Source organism: Geotrypetes seraphini, chromosome 16, assembly GCF_902459505.1.
Source record: "Geotrypetes seraphini chromosome 16, aGeoSer1.1, whole genome shotgun sequence".
NCBI classification, from domain to species: domain Eukaryota; kingdom Metazoa; phylum Chordata; class Amphibia; order Gymnophiona; family Dermophiidae; genus Geotrypetes; species Geotrypetes seraphini.
In genome coordinates, this window is record NC_047099.1 from 23,572,413 (window position 1) to 23,587,881 (window position 15,469).

The following is a 15,469-nucleotide window of genomic DNA, read 5'->3' on the forward strand; positions in this document are numbered from 1 at the left end:
ACAACCAAATTGATTAAGGGGATGGAAGGGTTGTCATATAAGGAAAGGTTAAAGCGGTTTAGAGCTCATTGGCTTGGAGAAGATGTTAAGTGCAGTTCTGCTTGCTGCATTTCAAAAAAAGATCCAGTGGAAGTGGACAAAGTACAGAGAAGGGCAACCAAAAATGATTAAGGGGATGGAACAATTCTCATGTGAAGAAAGCCTTAAGAGGTTGGGGCTCTTCAGCTTGGAGAAGAGATATGATAGAGATCTCTGTATAATGAGTGGAACAGGTAAATGTGAATTGATTTTTTTTTTTTTTTTTTAGTCTTTTAATAAATACAAAGACTAGGGGAAACTCCATGAAGTTACACAGTGGCACATTTAAAACAAAGAGAATTTGGATCTTTTCCAGATAAGCCCCGCCACTAATGGAAAAAGTGGACGCGCCGAAAGTTAAGCCCCGCCACCTTTTGCCAGTGCACGCAACCTTAACCAGTGAAGTTCTCAGCACAACGGCCCCACAACGCAGCGCGATGTGTATAAAGTAAAGTGGGGGTTTCCCCCCACGCCCCTCCCATCGGAGCACCCAAAAAAGATTATAAAAAAGAGGATATGAAACTTAACATTATAAAAAAATAGGAAAAACTGTCGACCATTTTTTAAGGGCTCCGACGGGGGGGGGGGGGGGTGGGGGGGGGTATGGGGGGGAACCCCCCCACTTTACTTTCTACAGATCGCGCCTCTTTTTTATAATTTTTTTTGGGTGGCGGGGGTTAACTTTTTGGCGGGGCTTATCTGGAAAAGATCCGAGAATTTTTCACTCAACATAGTTAAGCTCTGGACCTCGTTGCCAAAGGATGGCCTAAAAGCAGTCAATGTAGTTGGGTTTTAAAAGATTTGGACAAATTCTTGGAGGAAAAGTCCATAAAATGTTATTAAGGTAGGCCTGGAGAAAGTCACTGCTTATCCCTGGGATCGGTAGCTTCGTTGGGGTCTCTACCAGGTACTTGTGAACTGTACTTGGTTACTGTTGGAAACAGGATATACTTCTCCCTCCGTATTTGCGGTTTCAGCATTCGCGGTTTCGATTATTTGCGGTTTTTAGTTTGCTGGCGCCTCCCCCCCCCCCAATTACATCAGTTTGCATAGAGAAATCGCTGATTCCAAGCGTTTACAGAGAAAATCGCTGATTCCTAGCACTTTTGTCACCATGTTGTTCGCGGTTTTTAATAGAAAACAGCGAATAACATATGAAAAAATTATTCACGGTTTTTCTGCATTCACGAGTCTGTTAATCCCCTATTCAAGCAAATACGGAGGGAGAAGTATACTGGGTTAGACAGATCCTTGTTCTGTCCTGACAGAACAGCTCTTATGTAAGGTGTGAGAAGAGTGTGGAAGAAAATGGGAAAAGAGGGAGGTAGGACAGGGAAGAAAGAGTGAGAGCGAGGGTCCATTCCACAGTAAAAGTGTAAGGTAGAGAGGAACTCCTTGGCCATTCAGATTGCAGATGCAAGCCAGAGGTGGACCAACCCAAAGAGTGACTTTTTAAAATCTCATGCTTTGGGGTTTTAAAAGCATGAGATTTTTTTAGATACTAACTAAAACTAAACCTTAGGTTTATACCCCGCATCCTCTCCACAATGGTAGAGCTCGGCACGGTTTACAGGAGCTGGGATAGAAAGGAACTACAATGAGGGTTAAAGGTCAGAGGAAGAAGAATATTAAAGGGCTTAGTATGCCAGAGATGGAGTAAGTATCACATTTTTGAGAATAACCAGGTTTTCAGATGTTTACGGAAAAGTTGGAGAGAGCTCAGGTTCCGAAGAGGGGAGGCAAGGTTGTTCCAGAGCTCAGGGATTCTGAAGGGGAGGGAGGTCCCTAGTTTTCCTGCATGGGAAATGCCTTTTAACGAGGGGAAGGATAGTTTTAATTTGGTGGGTGGGTCTGGTGGTAATAGGGTTTGGGGAGTTCCAAGAAAGTGGGATAAAGGGAGGGAGGATGCCGTGTAGTATATATGGGGTATAAAACTGGAATGTGTAGTATTTTGGGGGGAGGGGGGGTTCCTAGTGAAAAAAAAAAGCAGCATAAAACATTTTAATTTTCTTTGATGCTTTCTGTAAAGATATAGACAGAGCGGAGAAAGCATGAGACAGTCTTCAGGGGAATTTGTCCAGTGAACTGAGGGCTCCTTTAACGAAGGTGCGCTAGGGTTTTTAGAGCACGCACCGGATTAGCGCGCGCTAGCCGAAAAACTGCCGGCTGCTCAAGAGGAGGCGGAAGCGGCTAGCGTGCGTGGCATTATAGTGCGCGCTATTCCACGTGTTAAGGCCCTAACGCACCTTCGCAAAAGGGGTTCATAGACAACCCCGCGAAAGACAAAGGCGCGCGCCGAAGAAAATTACAGTTTTTAGGGGCTCCGACGGGGGATTTTGTTGGGGAGCCCCCCCAGTTTACTTAATAGAGATCGCGCCGGCGTTATGGGGGGTTTGGGGGGTTGTAACCCTCCACATTTTACTGTAAACTTAACTTTTTCCCTACAAACAGGGAAAAAGTGAAGTTTTCAGTAAAATGTGGGGGGTTACAACCCCCCAAACCCCCCACAACACCCCCACAACGCGGCACGATCTCTATTAAGTAAAGTGGGGGGGGTTCCCCCCCACGCCCCCTCGTCGGAGCCCTAAAAACAGTAATTTTCTGCGGCGCGCACCTCCGCACTGCGCTCAATTGTCTGCACGTGCCTTTGTCCCGGCGCGCTTTTGACCTCACACCGTAAAAGGAGCCCTAAGTGGTCACCTGCGTAATCCCTCCTTTTATGAAGCCGCATTATGCTTTTTTTTTTTTTTTTTTAATCACCAGAGCGTTGGAGCTAACACCGCCATGGCCAGCGATTAAAAACTCTAACATGGCTTCATAAAAGGGGCCTAAATCTGGGGGACTGTCCTCCATTCATGGCTAGAAATATGTGCATAGGTATCAGAACACATGTACTTGATACAGGGAAAAAGATGCTGTACTCAAGTATCGTCCTACTCATGGGGGCCACTTAGCCTGTCTTCTCTCTCAGGCTTCTCTCTCGTGAAAGTAGTGGCCCGTGCACTGGCTCTCGGGCTCCAATGAGCGAGAGAAAGGGTTCAAAGAATGAGAGAGCCTTCAAATGAGCATGGACACTCCTAGCGCGTGAGAGAATGGGCTCAGAGAGCGTGAGAGAGAGCCTTCAAATGAGTGTGAGACGCTCCGAATAAGAGAGAGAAGGGGGCTCAGAAAGTGAGCGCGAGAGTGTGAGTCTTCATAGGAGTGTGAGACGCCCCGAATGTTGTCATAGCTTTCTTCCAGCCGATGGTATAGGGTCAGTTCTTAAGGCTCTGCATCAGTTCTCTGATCTCTTTCCATCGTCAATGACTTTACAAAGGCCTGACCTCTGTGGCTTCTAGAAATGAACACAAGGCTCAAGGTGGGGGCTGACTAGCAACCAACAAACGGCAGTATAGATTCATTTTTCCAACTTTGCCTCTACTCATGCATCTGAGCGTACTTTCCCCTCTGCCTGTTGCGTTATTACACTTGACCGGCTACCTTCAGGTCATCTGAGATGATGACTCCTTGGGCTCTTTCTGCTTCTCTCCTATTTGATAAACCTCTTCTGAGCCCACTAGAATAAACCAGCCGATTGGATGCCAGCATTCCTGAGTAAACTAGCCCCTGTCTCTACTTGCCGTCTTCCTGTCTTCTTCCTCTTCAAGCTCTGTTCTCCTTTTTTTTCATGTTTAGGGCAGAAATGATTCTGGGAAACATCCTGAAGAAAAAAGAATGGAGGTAAGTCTGTTCTTACTGTCTGCCTATCTCTGTATGTCTTGGTGAGGAGGAAGGTCAACGGATCCAAAGTTTTGGCTTCTTTGCCCCATTATATTCATGGACTTGTACCTCTAACTTGTCTGTAGCAGGCAGGGACTACAAATCCCAAGATGCAGTGGGACTAAACACAGTCTGTCTGGGTTAACCTAGGTCAGATGAAAGCCCTGTGTATCTATTGCCTTTTGTCTGTCTCTTTCACTTGAGATTGATTATAGTTGTACAAGGCGATGGCCTGATTCTAGGGCAGGATTCGGTAATGGCTGGTCCCCTCTGAAAAACGGAATTTCTGTCTGCCACGAAGGACATTTCCATGCTGCCTCCTTTCCTGGACCAGGTTCTCCTACGCACCTGTTTATAATGGGAAATAGGGTCCTGTCTGATGAGTGGACCCCATGATTGAATCATTATCCAATAGCATCACAAACTGTGCAATGGTTATGCAGAACTGTATGAATTGGCTGGTCTTGTTATAGGGCAATCAGATGACGCGTTTGGGGTCAGCGGTAGTTTGCATGAAACTGTTTACTAGATGTCTATCCAGGTGTATGATTGATTGTCTCTTTCCTGTCATTAATGGGGTTCCTTCCTATTTTTAAAAAAAAATTATTTATAAACTGCTTCAACCCCACCCCAGCCTATCAGATGAAGGCAGTTCTGCAAATTTTTAAGGTGATAAAACGATACAACAGATTCTTGCTTACAGGATGATTTTACTCTAGACCGGGGATTCTTATTCCAGTCCTTGGAACACATCTACTCAGCCAGGATTTGAGGATACCCACTTTGAATATACATGAAATAGATTTGCACGGAATGGAAGCAGTGCATGCAAATTTATCTCATGCATATTCATTGTGGATGTGCTGAAAATCTGACTAGCTAGGTGTGTCCCGAGGACCGGGTTAAGAAGAACCCCTGGTCTAGACACAAACCAGTACCCTCCATTCCCCAGGGTAGTCTGGTATAATACCTGAATATACAGAATGTAAAGTGCTTTGGTTGTACCAGTGGCATAGTAAGGGGGGAGGGGGGCAAGGACCTCTCCTTCTCTCCACTCCCTTGCTCCTTTCTACTCTTCCATGACAGCGCGTGCGCCTTCCCCTCATAGCTCTAGCTCTTCACCGCCTCAAGCAGTAGCTCCAACCTGCGGCTTGCACTGGCCTCAGCTCTCCCTTTGATGTCACTTCCTGGTCACAGGACCAGGAAGTGATGTCATAGGGAGAGCCAGAGCCGGTGCAGGCAGCAAGTTGCAGATGCGGTTTGCGCCAGGGAAGTTGAAAGAGGTACGGGGGAAGGGAAGGGGTATGCAAGTGTGATGGGGAGGGGCAGGGAGGCAGAGAAGAGGCCAGGGGCAGCTACCATTCTCGCTTTGCCACTGAGTTGTACCACAGAAAGGCAGCATATCAGACCCACCTTTATATGTTGTCCTACTGCCCTGGGGAAACAGCCTTATCCTTGTGTGTCCCTACAGACGTTCCAGCTATGTTGTCACCACCAAAATCTTCTGGGGAGGGCAGTAAGTATCTGACATCTGGAGTCACCATGTGCATGTGAGGCCGTTTCCAGCTGAGCTTTTCATCTCCATGCACTAGAATTTGATCCCCCTTACGTTAACGAATCCTCTCTCCTCCACATGACCATCACCGCTCTGGGCGAAAGGTGTTCTCTTGGATGATAAAACATGAATTCTCATGTGCTCTGGTTTCTTTCTTTCTTCTAATTGCAGAGCAGAAACAGAGAGAGGGCTCTCTCGGAAGCACATCATTGAAGGTACAGGGGCAGAGACTGGAAGGGCATGGGGAGCGGAGATGCTGTGGAGGGAGAGTGGAGCTGATGGGGGTGGTTTTGAATCTATGGATGATCTACTGGGAACAAAGACCTTGTATTTAGGCTATGGAGGAAAGGAGGGGATCTTAGAAACCAGAAAGGATTGAGAGAGAAGTGTGGAAGAGAGATAAAGGAGAAGGGGCTGAGGTTAGGGGCCAGTCTCTCTCTCCCGATGATTAATTGTAAAGCTTCCATGTTACCCAGTTTGAAGAAGGTTTTTTTTTTTGTTTTAAGGCCAGTTATGGCTTTCTGACATGCCTCTGGTGAAGCATTACACTAGTCAACAACAAAAAAAAGTTTTTCTGTGCTGCTGAGAACTTAAGAAGTGTTCTTAATTTAATGATGCTGATTTCAGCTCTGTAATTGAAATTCAGCTGGCACGTCAGGTTTCTGAGATATCGGCACAATATTGGCAAACTCTGAAAACAAACACAAAGACGATAAGGAGACATGTTACAGCATACTGTTATTTACGCCTCTCTTAACTCACACAAAAGTGATGTCAGCACATCCAGAAATGTTTGGGACACTCGCTTTTTCGCTTGTACTGTACATTTGCAAGAACCAGCAATAGTCTCCCATTATAATGGGATTGAATTTTCCCAGATAATCTGCTTTCCATCACCTTGATATCCTGATGAAATCTTTCCCCCTGCTCCTTGCTGACATCACCAAGATTGGGTGGGAAGAAGTCGAGGTGAAAATGTAAGCAGTGCATTTTAAGTGACATTCTGGCACCCATTAGCTTGATATGCTGTTGGCATGTTCTCCACAAGCTGAGCACAATTCTCTGATCTGTGATTACCGAGAAAATTCTGAACAACCAGCACGGATGCTTCCCTTGTTGCTGATTCAGCAGGGTTCAGCTTCTGTTTGAATGCATCATCAAGGATCAGTTCACGTATTTTGGGTCCAACGAAAACACCTTCTTTGATTGTGCCTTCACTTTTCTCGAAACCAAACATACTTCTTAGGTGCCGAAACGAATCACCATTTCTGTCCATCGCCACCGTGTTCATCCAGAATAGCAGACAGCGCACACATGAGGTGCCCACGCTTTATCTCGGTTGCCAAAATAATACTTGTATGCACTTTGAAGTCTGCTGGACAGATTCTTTCACTGATCTTGTGCAGTAAATTGTCCACAGACATAACTGAAATTATCAGGATGGTTAATACAACCTCGTCTGTTCACAATTATAATATCTTAGACAAAACCAAACAAAATATAAAAATTCACAGGTAGAAAAAAACGGCACAATCACTTTTTATTATAAACTTTCAAATTACAGTTCTGCTATATGTAATCGATGAGCTGTTCTAAAATGCAATAATGTGTTACAGAAACAGTAAAATACTGACGCTTCACGGTAGCGTTATTGATGAAAATGATATAAACACAAACTGATGCTTAACTAAAAAACAGGTTGTGATAGACGAAAACTGTTTTCAGATTTAGAGTCAGCATGTGGCCCTTGTTAAGGTACAGGTGACAGAACTGCAGTAGCAATATGCTTGTTGACCAGTGTTGAGACATGGAGTACTGATTTCAATGGGTAGAATCGAAAACTAGTTCTTTGGGATGCAAGTTCAAAGCCAGAATTGGCCAAAATGTCTCCCTCTTTGAACTGGACCATACCAGATGTCCAGATTTACCCAGACATGCCTTCTTTTTAGAGGACTTTCTGGGTGTCTGGATTAGGCTTACCGGATTTTGCTCACTGCTTGGAGAAAGTCAGGGTCATCAGGGTTTCTGTGAGACTGTAACTGCTCTGTCCTCTTCTCAGGGCTGAAAGGCTCCCTGGAACGGCTCCAATTAGACTATGTGGACATCGTTTTTGCCAACAGGATGGATGCCAACAGCCCTATGGAAGGTGAGTAAAGATGGGTGGAGGTGGTTTGCAGGTAACAGAACCTTGTAATGCCCTGTTGACTACATCCATTAGCACTAACACCAAGAAACAAGGGCTGACTAAACCTTCCCAGCACATCAAGGAGCCATCTGGCCCTGCCTCTTTTCCTTTGCCTGACATGGCCTAGTTCAGGCTTCTTGAGGCAGGTCTCTTATGGCATAAGCAGTTGTCACTCCATTGCTGGCATGACTTCTTTCTCACACTGTGTAGCTGCTTATAAGAGGAATCTTACTTGGCACCAGTATTTATACCCATGCCTGAGAAGGTGCCAGGCCAAAGGTTGGTGCACAGAGCTGACACCTTGAAAAACCTCGAGCCTCTCGCTTTGTGACCACAATCAGGGCCCATAACCTAGAAACATGACGGCAGATAAAGGCCATCTGGCCCATCTAGTCTGCCCATCCACAGTAACCATGATCTTTCTCTCTCCGAGAGATCTCACATGCCTATCCCAGGCCCTCTTGAATTCAGACACCGTCTCTGTTTGCACTACCAATTCCAGGAGACTGTTCCACGTATCTATCACCCTTTCTGTAATAAAGTATTTCCTTAGATTACTCTGGAGCCTATACATAGTAACATAGTAGATGACGGCAGATAAAGACCCGAATGGTCCATCCAATCTGCCCAACCTGATTCAATTTAAATTTTTAAATTTTTTCTTCTTAGTTATTTCTGGGAAAGAATTCAAAGCTTTACCCGGTATTGTGCTTGGGTTCCAACTGCCAAAATCTCTGTTAAGACTTACTCCAGCCCATGTACACCCTCCCAGCCATTGAAGCCCTCCCCAGCCAATTCTCCACCCAACGGCCATGTACAGACACAGACCGTGCAAGTCTGTTATCACCTCTTAACTTCATCCTGTGCCCTCTCATTGCAGAGTTTCCTTTCAAATGAAAGAGACTCAACTCATACACATTTATATTACGTAGGTATTTAAACGTCTCTATCATAAATTGAACCCAGATAAAACAAAATTCATCCTCCTAGAAAACAACAAAATACCAACCATAACCAACATTGAAATCAACGCAATCAACTACCCCATACAAACCACCCTAAAACTGCTAGGAATAACTATCGACAGATGCTGCACCATGCAACCGCAAATCAATAAAACAATACAAAAGTCATTCTTAGTCATGAGAAACTTAAAACAAGTTCGGAAATTCTTCAAGAAAACTCAATTCCAGCTCATAGTTCAGTCCTTAATACTAGGCCTACTTGACTACTGTAATATCCTCTACTTCCCATGCCCTATAACCATAACAAAACAATTACAAACTATCCAAAACACAGCACTAAGACTCTTCTACTCATTAAAGAAACATGATCACATTACAGAAGCATATCTCCAATCGCATTGGCTTCCAATCCCAGCAAGAATACAATTTAAATTCTACTGCCTACTATTTAAGACTTTATACGGAGACAGTCCAAACTACCTGAATAACCTCCTCATCCACAACACCGCAACCAGACATAGGAAAACTCACACCCCATTCTCATACCCCCCAATTAAGGAGGTCAAACGGAAAAAAACTATATGATGGCCTCCTGGCCACTCAAGCAGCCAAACTAGACTACCAAATCGCCAATCTACTGACGGCATCCCTCGACTACAAGACTTTTAGAAAAGAAATAAAGACCATACTCTTCAAGAAAACTCTGAAAAAAGAAATAATACCGCAAGTCTCAAACTCCACCTCTCACTAAAGCCAACTGCCCCAAACAAATAACCTTACCCATTTCTCACTCTTTTTGAAAATGACCAATTTTTTTTTTTTTTTTTTGTAAGTTCTTGTTGTAATACATCTTGGATAATTCTTTTGTAATCCGCCTTGAACTGCAAGGTAATGGTGGAATAGAAATCCCTAATGTAATGTAATATCTCCCCTCTCCTGCCTTTCCTCCAAAGTATACAGATTGAGATCTTTAAGTCTGTCCCCATACGCCTTAACACGAAGACCACATACCATTTTAGTAGCCTTCCTCTAGACCAGGGGTAGGGAACTCCAGTCTTCGAGAGCCGTATTCCAGTCAGATTTTCAGGATTTCCCCAATGAATATGCATGAGATCTATTTGCATGCACTGCTTTCAATGCATATTCATTGGGGAAATCCTGAATACCTGACTGGAATATGGCTCTCGAGGACCGGAGTTCCCTACCCCTGCTCTAGACCGTCTTCATCCTTTTTATATCTTTTTGAAGGTGCGACCTCCAGAATTGTACACAATAGTCTAAATGAGGTCTCACCAAAGTCTTATACAGGGGCATCAATACCTCCTTTTTCCTACTGGCCATACCTCTCCCTATGCAACCTAGCATCCTTCTAGCTTTCGCCGTCACCTTTTCAACCTGTTTGGCCACCTTAAGATCATCACATACAATCACACCCAAGTCTCGCTCTTCTGTCGTGCACATCAGTTCTTCACCCCCTAAACTGTACCGTTCCCTCGGGTTTTTTGCAGCCCAAATGCATGACCTTGCATTTCTTAGCCTTACGTTTTAGCTGCCAAATTTCAGACCATTCTTCAAGCTCTTCAAGGTCTTTCTTCAGGTTATTCATGCTATCTGGCGTGTCTACTCTTTTGTAGATTTTGGTATCATCCACAAAGAGGCAAATCTTACCCGACAACCCTTCAGCAATATTGCTATAATAAAACCCTAAGCGGTGCATGCGCACTCCCACCTGCGTGTTCCGTATGTCCGTGGCTGGAAGGAGTGCGCATGCGCTGCCTACAACTGCCCCACACTTGCGGCCCTGTTTGCATTCCAGTGGCAGCAATTGAGTGGTGGAGAGCAGCCCCGCTCCGCCCGTTGACTCGCCACAAACCTCCCGGCTCCAGCAGTTTAGGCAGCACTTTAAACACGCTGCTTCACGCCCTTCTACTGCTGATTTCCTCTGCCACGTCTCTGATGACTTCATCAGAGACAGACGCGGGAGAGGAAATCGGCAGTAGAAGTCCGCGAAGCAGCGTGTTTAAAGTGCTGCCTACGCGGCTGCAGCCGGGAGGTTTGTCGGCGGTGGGAGGGTCGGATGGGAGGGTCAGGAGCAGGCCAGATCGAGCAGGACAACACAGTAAAAGAAGGGGGAGGGGCTGAAGGAGCAGGCCAGATCGCGGTAAGAGAAGGGAAAGGGGGGTGGGGGAAAATGCTGCTACTGCTACACAGGGACCTGGAGGGGAAGAGAAATACCACTGCTGCTTCTGCACAGGAAAGGGGGGGATAGGAGGGAAATGCTGTTGCTGCTGTATAGGGAAGTGGGAAAAAATGACAGACAGACAGCGGGAGGGAGGGAGACAGAAAGAAAGAAAGACACAGGGGCAGGGAGAGGGACAAAAAGACAGACAGAGAAAGGGGGCCAGGGAGAGAGAGAGTCAGCGGGAGGGAGACAGACATATATTCTAGCACCCTAAGCGGTGCATGCGCACTCCTACCTGCGTGTTCCGTATGTCCGTGGCCGGAAGGAGTGCGCATGCGCGCCTACAACTGCCCCACACTCGCGAAGGGAGAAGATACAGAAACAAAGAAAGACTGACAGACAGCCAGGGAGAGAGACAGTAAGACAGGGGGTCAGGGAAGAGACAGAGACACACAGAGAGCAGATATAGAAAGAAAGGGGGGCAGTGAGAGAGATAAAAAACATAAAGTAAGAAAGAAAGAAACGCCTCAGCGACCCATTGTGCTAAAAGTCTACACATCTATTCTAGCACCCGTTAATGTAACGGGCTTAAACACTAGTCATTTATAAAACCTTGAGGCACACCACTGGTAACATCCCTTTCCTCAGAGCGATCTCCATTGATCACTACCCTCTGTCACCTTCCACTCAACCAGTTCCTGACCCAGCCCGTCACTTTGGGACACATCTTGAGGGCTCTCAGTTTATTTATTAGATGTCTCTGTGGAACACTGTCAAAGGCTTTACTAAAATCTAAATACACCACATCTAGCGCACATCCTCTATCTAATTCTCTGGTCACCTAGTCAAAGAAATTGATCAGATTTGTCTGACAAGACCTACCTCTAGTGAATCCATGTTGCCTCCAGTCCTGTAATCCACAGGATTCCAAAAACTTGACCATTCTCTGTTTTAAAAGCATTTCATTAATTAGCTTACCACAGAAGTCAGACTTACTGGCCTGAAGTTCCCTACTTCTTCCTTACTTCCACTTTTGTGGAGAGGGACCATATCTGCCCTTCTCCAGTTCTCTGGTACCACTCCTGACTCTAGAGACTCATTGAAAAGGTCAGTCAGTGGAGCCACCAGAACTTCCCTAAGTTCCTTCAGCACCCTTGGATGTACATCATCCGGCCCCATTGCTTTGCCTACCTTTATTTTAGGTAGCTCCTCACGAAGCAACCCTCTGAAAATTGATAAGGATCTATTACTCCTTCATCCCTAGTCGCATTTGTCTTCTGTGGTCCCACTCATGGTGCTTCAGCAGTGAACACAGAACAGAAATATCTGTTAAGCAATTCGGCCTTTTCTTTGTCAGCTTCTACATATTCCTCCCCTTCACCTTTGAGTCTCACAATGCCACTTTTGCACTTCTTCCTATCACTAATATATTAAAAAAAAAAAAAAGTCTTGTGTCCCCGTTTTACCGTGTCAGCTATTTTTTCTTCCATTTGCATCTTTGCTTTCCTGACTACACGACCAGCCTCTTTTAACTTTCCCAGATATTTTTGCCTGTCTTCCTCTTTCTGCCATCTTTTGTAATTTATGAAAGCTAACCTTCTTGCACTTAGGCCCTGATTCTATAAAGTCTGCCTAAAGTTAAGCACTAATACAGGCACCAATTCTATAAAACTTAGATGCCCATTATATAATCACGTTTCGTGTCGTCTAAGGTGGTGCTCAACATCCTAACATTTAGGCGTCCCCAATTTATGCACCGATATCAGAGCCCAGTGGCACCTGATTCATAAAGAGGCACCCAACTTGAAAATAAATCCATGATCTGCCCCCTAGCCACGTCCACTTTTCGTGTAGGCACTTTGGACTAGGCTACCTACTTTTTATCGAATCGAGATTTTGGAGTTGGTGTCTAACTTTTCGGTATCGTTCCGTTTAGGTGGGGGGGATTCTGACTTAGAGACGTTCAGTCATAATCCCACGGATGGTAGCTTCGCCCCATTGGCTCCTTAGCCAAGCCCATACACCAAATGTCTGACTCTGCGGCTCCTCTCGTACTGAGCAGGATTACTATGGCAACGACCCTTCCGAACGGCGCTCGCCAGTCTCTTAGGACCGACTGACCCACGTTCAACTGCTGCTCACCTGGAACCCTTCTCCACTTCGGCCTTCAAAGTTCTCGTGGGCATATTTGCTACGACCACCAAGGCCTGCGCCCGCGGTGGCGCCACCCAGGCCCTCGCCCCGGGCTTCCGTGCCCGCCGCGGCGGCCCTCCTACTCGCCCTCTGAAAATATGTTCTTGCACCCCCCTTGAAAAATATTTTTCTATTTTTTTTTTTTTAATTTAGGAGATTACATAAGTTACATAAGAACCGCCATCTCCGGATCAGACCAAGACCGGCGATCCGCACACGCGGAGGCCCAGCCAGGTGTACACCTAGGCGTAATTCTAGTCACCCATATCCCTCTATGCCTCTCATAAGGAGATGTGCATCTAGTTTGCTTTTAAATCCTAGGTCAGTGGATTCTGCAATAACCTCCTCTGGGAGATTACATTTACTGGTAGATAATTTACTTACGTATAAATATTTATTAATGTAGAAACTTCTCTCGCACCCCTGGAAATGCTTTCTCGCACCCCAGGTTACGAACCACTGCAGGTTAAGTCCACAGATTGCTAAATATTTGCCCTCCTGTCTCTCTAAAGTTTAGCAACAAAACACACTCCAAAATATACTGCCACAACCTGAACTCAACACAACAATGAGGCAGAAAAGTCCAAAAGGGGTTCACAAAGGGAGCGCTCAGGAACCAAGACTGTACACCCCCTCCAACCCTCCAGCCGCCCTCACTTTTGCTCGTCGGGTTCTTAGGTTCCTGAAGAAGGGGTTTTTCCCCGAAACCGGCTCGGTTGAACCTGTTTTCCGGACGCGTTTCATTTTGAGTCTCAGAGATGAGTTCCTGCTTCACTTTTCAGTTAAGTCGCTTTTTCTTGATGTTTTGATTCGGCGCTGGGGTTTTTGGCTGGTAGGGTTCATTCAGGGGTCGCTCAGGTTCCACCTGTTATTCACTCAGTTAATTTATCTACTTTTGATTTGTGAACGTTTTCTACTTGATTTATTGCACGCCCCAGAGTGCTCAGTGATGGTGTGCGGTTGGGGGTATATTACCTCTACCTGAGTTATGAAGTACTGGAGCTAGTCTCCCCTTACTGCTTGCTCACACTGAGAGCACCCTTAATATTTGATATTCATCTTGTCAGCCTTCACGCGGCTGGCGTGGTGTGTACAGTCTTGGTTCCTGAGCGCTCCCTTTGTGAACCCCTTTTGGACTTTTCTGTCTCTAAAGTTTAGAGCAACAGGAGGGCAAATATTTAGCAATCTGTAGACTGCGCAATTCTACGCACATAGGGAGGATTTCTATAAATCGCACTTAAAATTCAAGGCTCGTTTTTAGCGCACGCAGGATTTTAGCGTGCGTTCTACCCGCGCTATGCGGCTAGAACTAACGCTAGCTCAATGCTGGCGTTAAGGCCTAGCAGGTGCGGCAATTCGGCGCGCGCTAAAACTGCAATCGCAGCTTAGTAAAAGGAGCCCTCGGTGCTGGGGAAAAAAATTGCCACGAAACACTGTGTAGCTGCTAGCCTCATTCTACAAAGGGCGCGCACCAATTTCCACGCCTAACTTTGGGCGCCAGACTTACATCTGCCGAAGCCTGGGGTACATGCTGGTGGCCATGATAGGCACGCTGAGGCGGTATTCTGTAACGGCGTGCGTGACGTTTCGGAATGCTCCAGCCACGCCCACATGGACACGCCTCTTTCTGAGTTGTGGGTTAGTAGAGGTTGCCGTGTTTTAACGCAGTGTCCTGCAAACTTTTTTTCTGCGCCGCCACGCTGACGGAGCAAAGGTTTTTCTGCAGCATATCCAGTGGTGTAATGAGGGTGTGCAGGCACCCGGGGCGGTGGCACCCCTCCCCCGCTCTCCCTGCCACGCTTTTCCTCTGTACCTTTTTAACTTTGGCTGGGGAGGGGGTACAAGAACATAAGAACATAAGAAGTTGCCTCCACTGGGTCAGACCAGAGGTCCATCTCGCCCAGCGGTCCGCTCCCGCGGCGGCCCATCAGGTCTGTGACCTGTGAAGTGGTTACTGACCACTTCTATAACCTACCTCTAGTTTTATCTGTACCCCTCAATCCCCTTATCCTCCAGGAACCTATCCAAACCTTCCTTGAACCCCTGTAAAGTGCTCTGTCCTATCACATCCTCCGGAAGCGCGTTCCATATGTCCACCACCCTCTGGGTAAAAAAGAACTTCCTGGCATTAGTTCTAAACCTGTCCCCTTTCAATTTCTCCGAGTGACCCCTAGTGCTTGTGGTTCCCCACAGTTTGAAGAATCTGTCCTTATCCACTTTCTCTATTCCCTTTAGGATTTTGAAGGTTTCTATCATGTCCCCTCTAAGTCTCCTCTTTTCCAGGGAGAACAGCCCCAGCATTTTTAACCTGTCAGCGTATGAAAAATTTTCCATACAAGCATGAGTTCTGCGCCACCGCAAATATAACCTGAATTGCTACCACTTTTCTCTGACAACAAAGATGCACCCACCTGCAAAGAAAGCTATTTCACTTCCTAGTATACCTACACTGGAAATACTGCAATTTAAACCACCCTATGTCCACTAAGTCTGCATTTGTAAGTCTGCATGTTATGTCTATACTGTAATTGCTATAATCTAAACCCCCTTGT

At 46.0% G+C, this 15,469-nt stretch overlaps 1 protein-coding gene across 2 annotated transcripts in view; it reads left to right on the forward strand.

The window, feature by feature from the left end:
- Positions 1-15,469, forward strand: part of KCNAB3 (potassium voltage-gated channel subfamily A regulatory beta subunit 3) — a 50,075-nt gene that overhangs the window by 15,809 nt on the left and 18,797 nt on the right. The window contains exons 5-8 of one of the 2 annotated variants that reach the window (XM_033924912.1): positions 3,754-3,798; positions 5,309-5,353; positions 5,564-5,607; positions 7,452-7,538. In XM_033924912.1, the coding sequence (XP_033780803.1) occupies positions 3,754-3,798; positions 5,309-5,353; positions 5,564-5,607; positions 7,452-7,538 (221 nt within the window). The remainder of the gene's footprint in view (positions 1-3,753; positions 3,799-5,308; positions 5,354-5,563; positions 5,608-7,451; positions 7,539-15,469) is intronic. The other variant, XM_033924913.1, reaches the window with a different exon arrangement.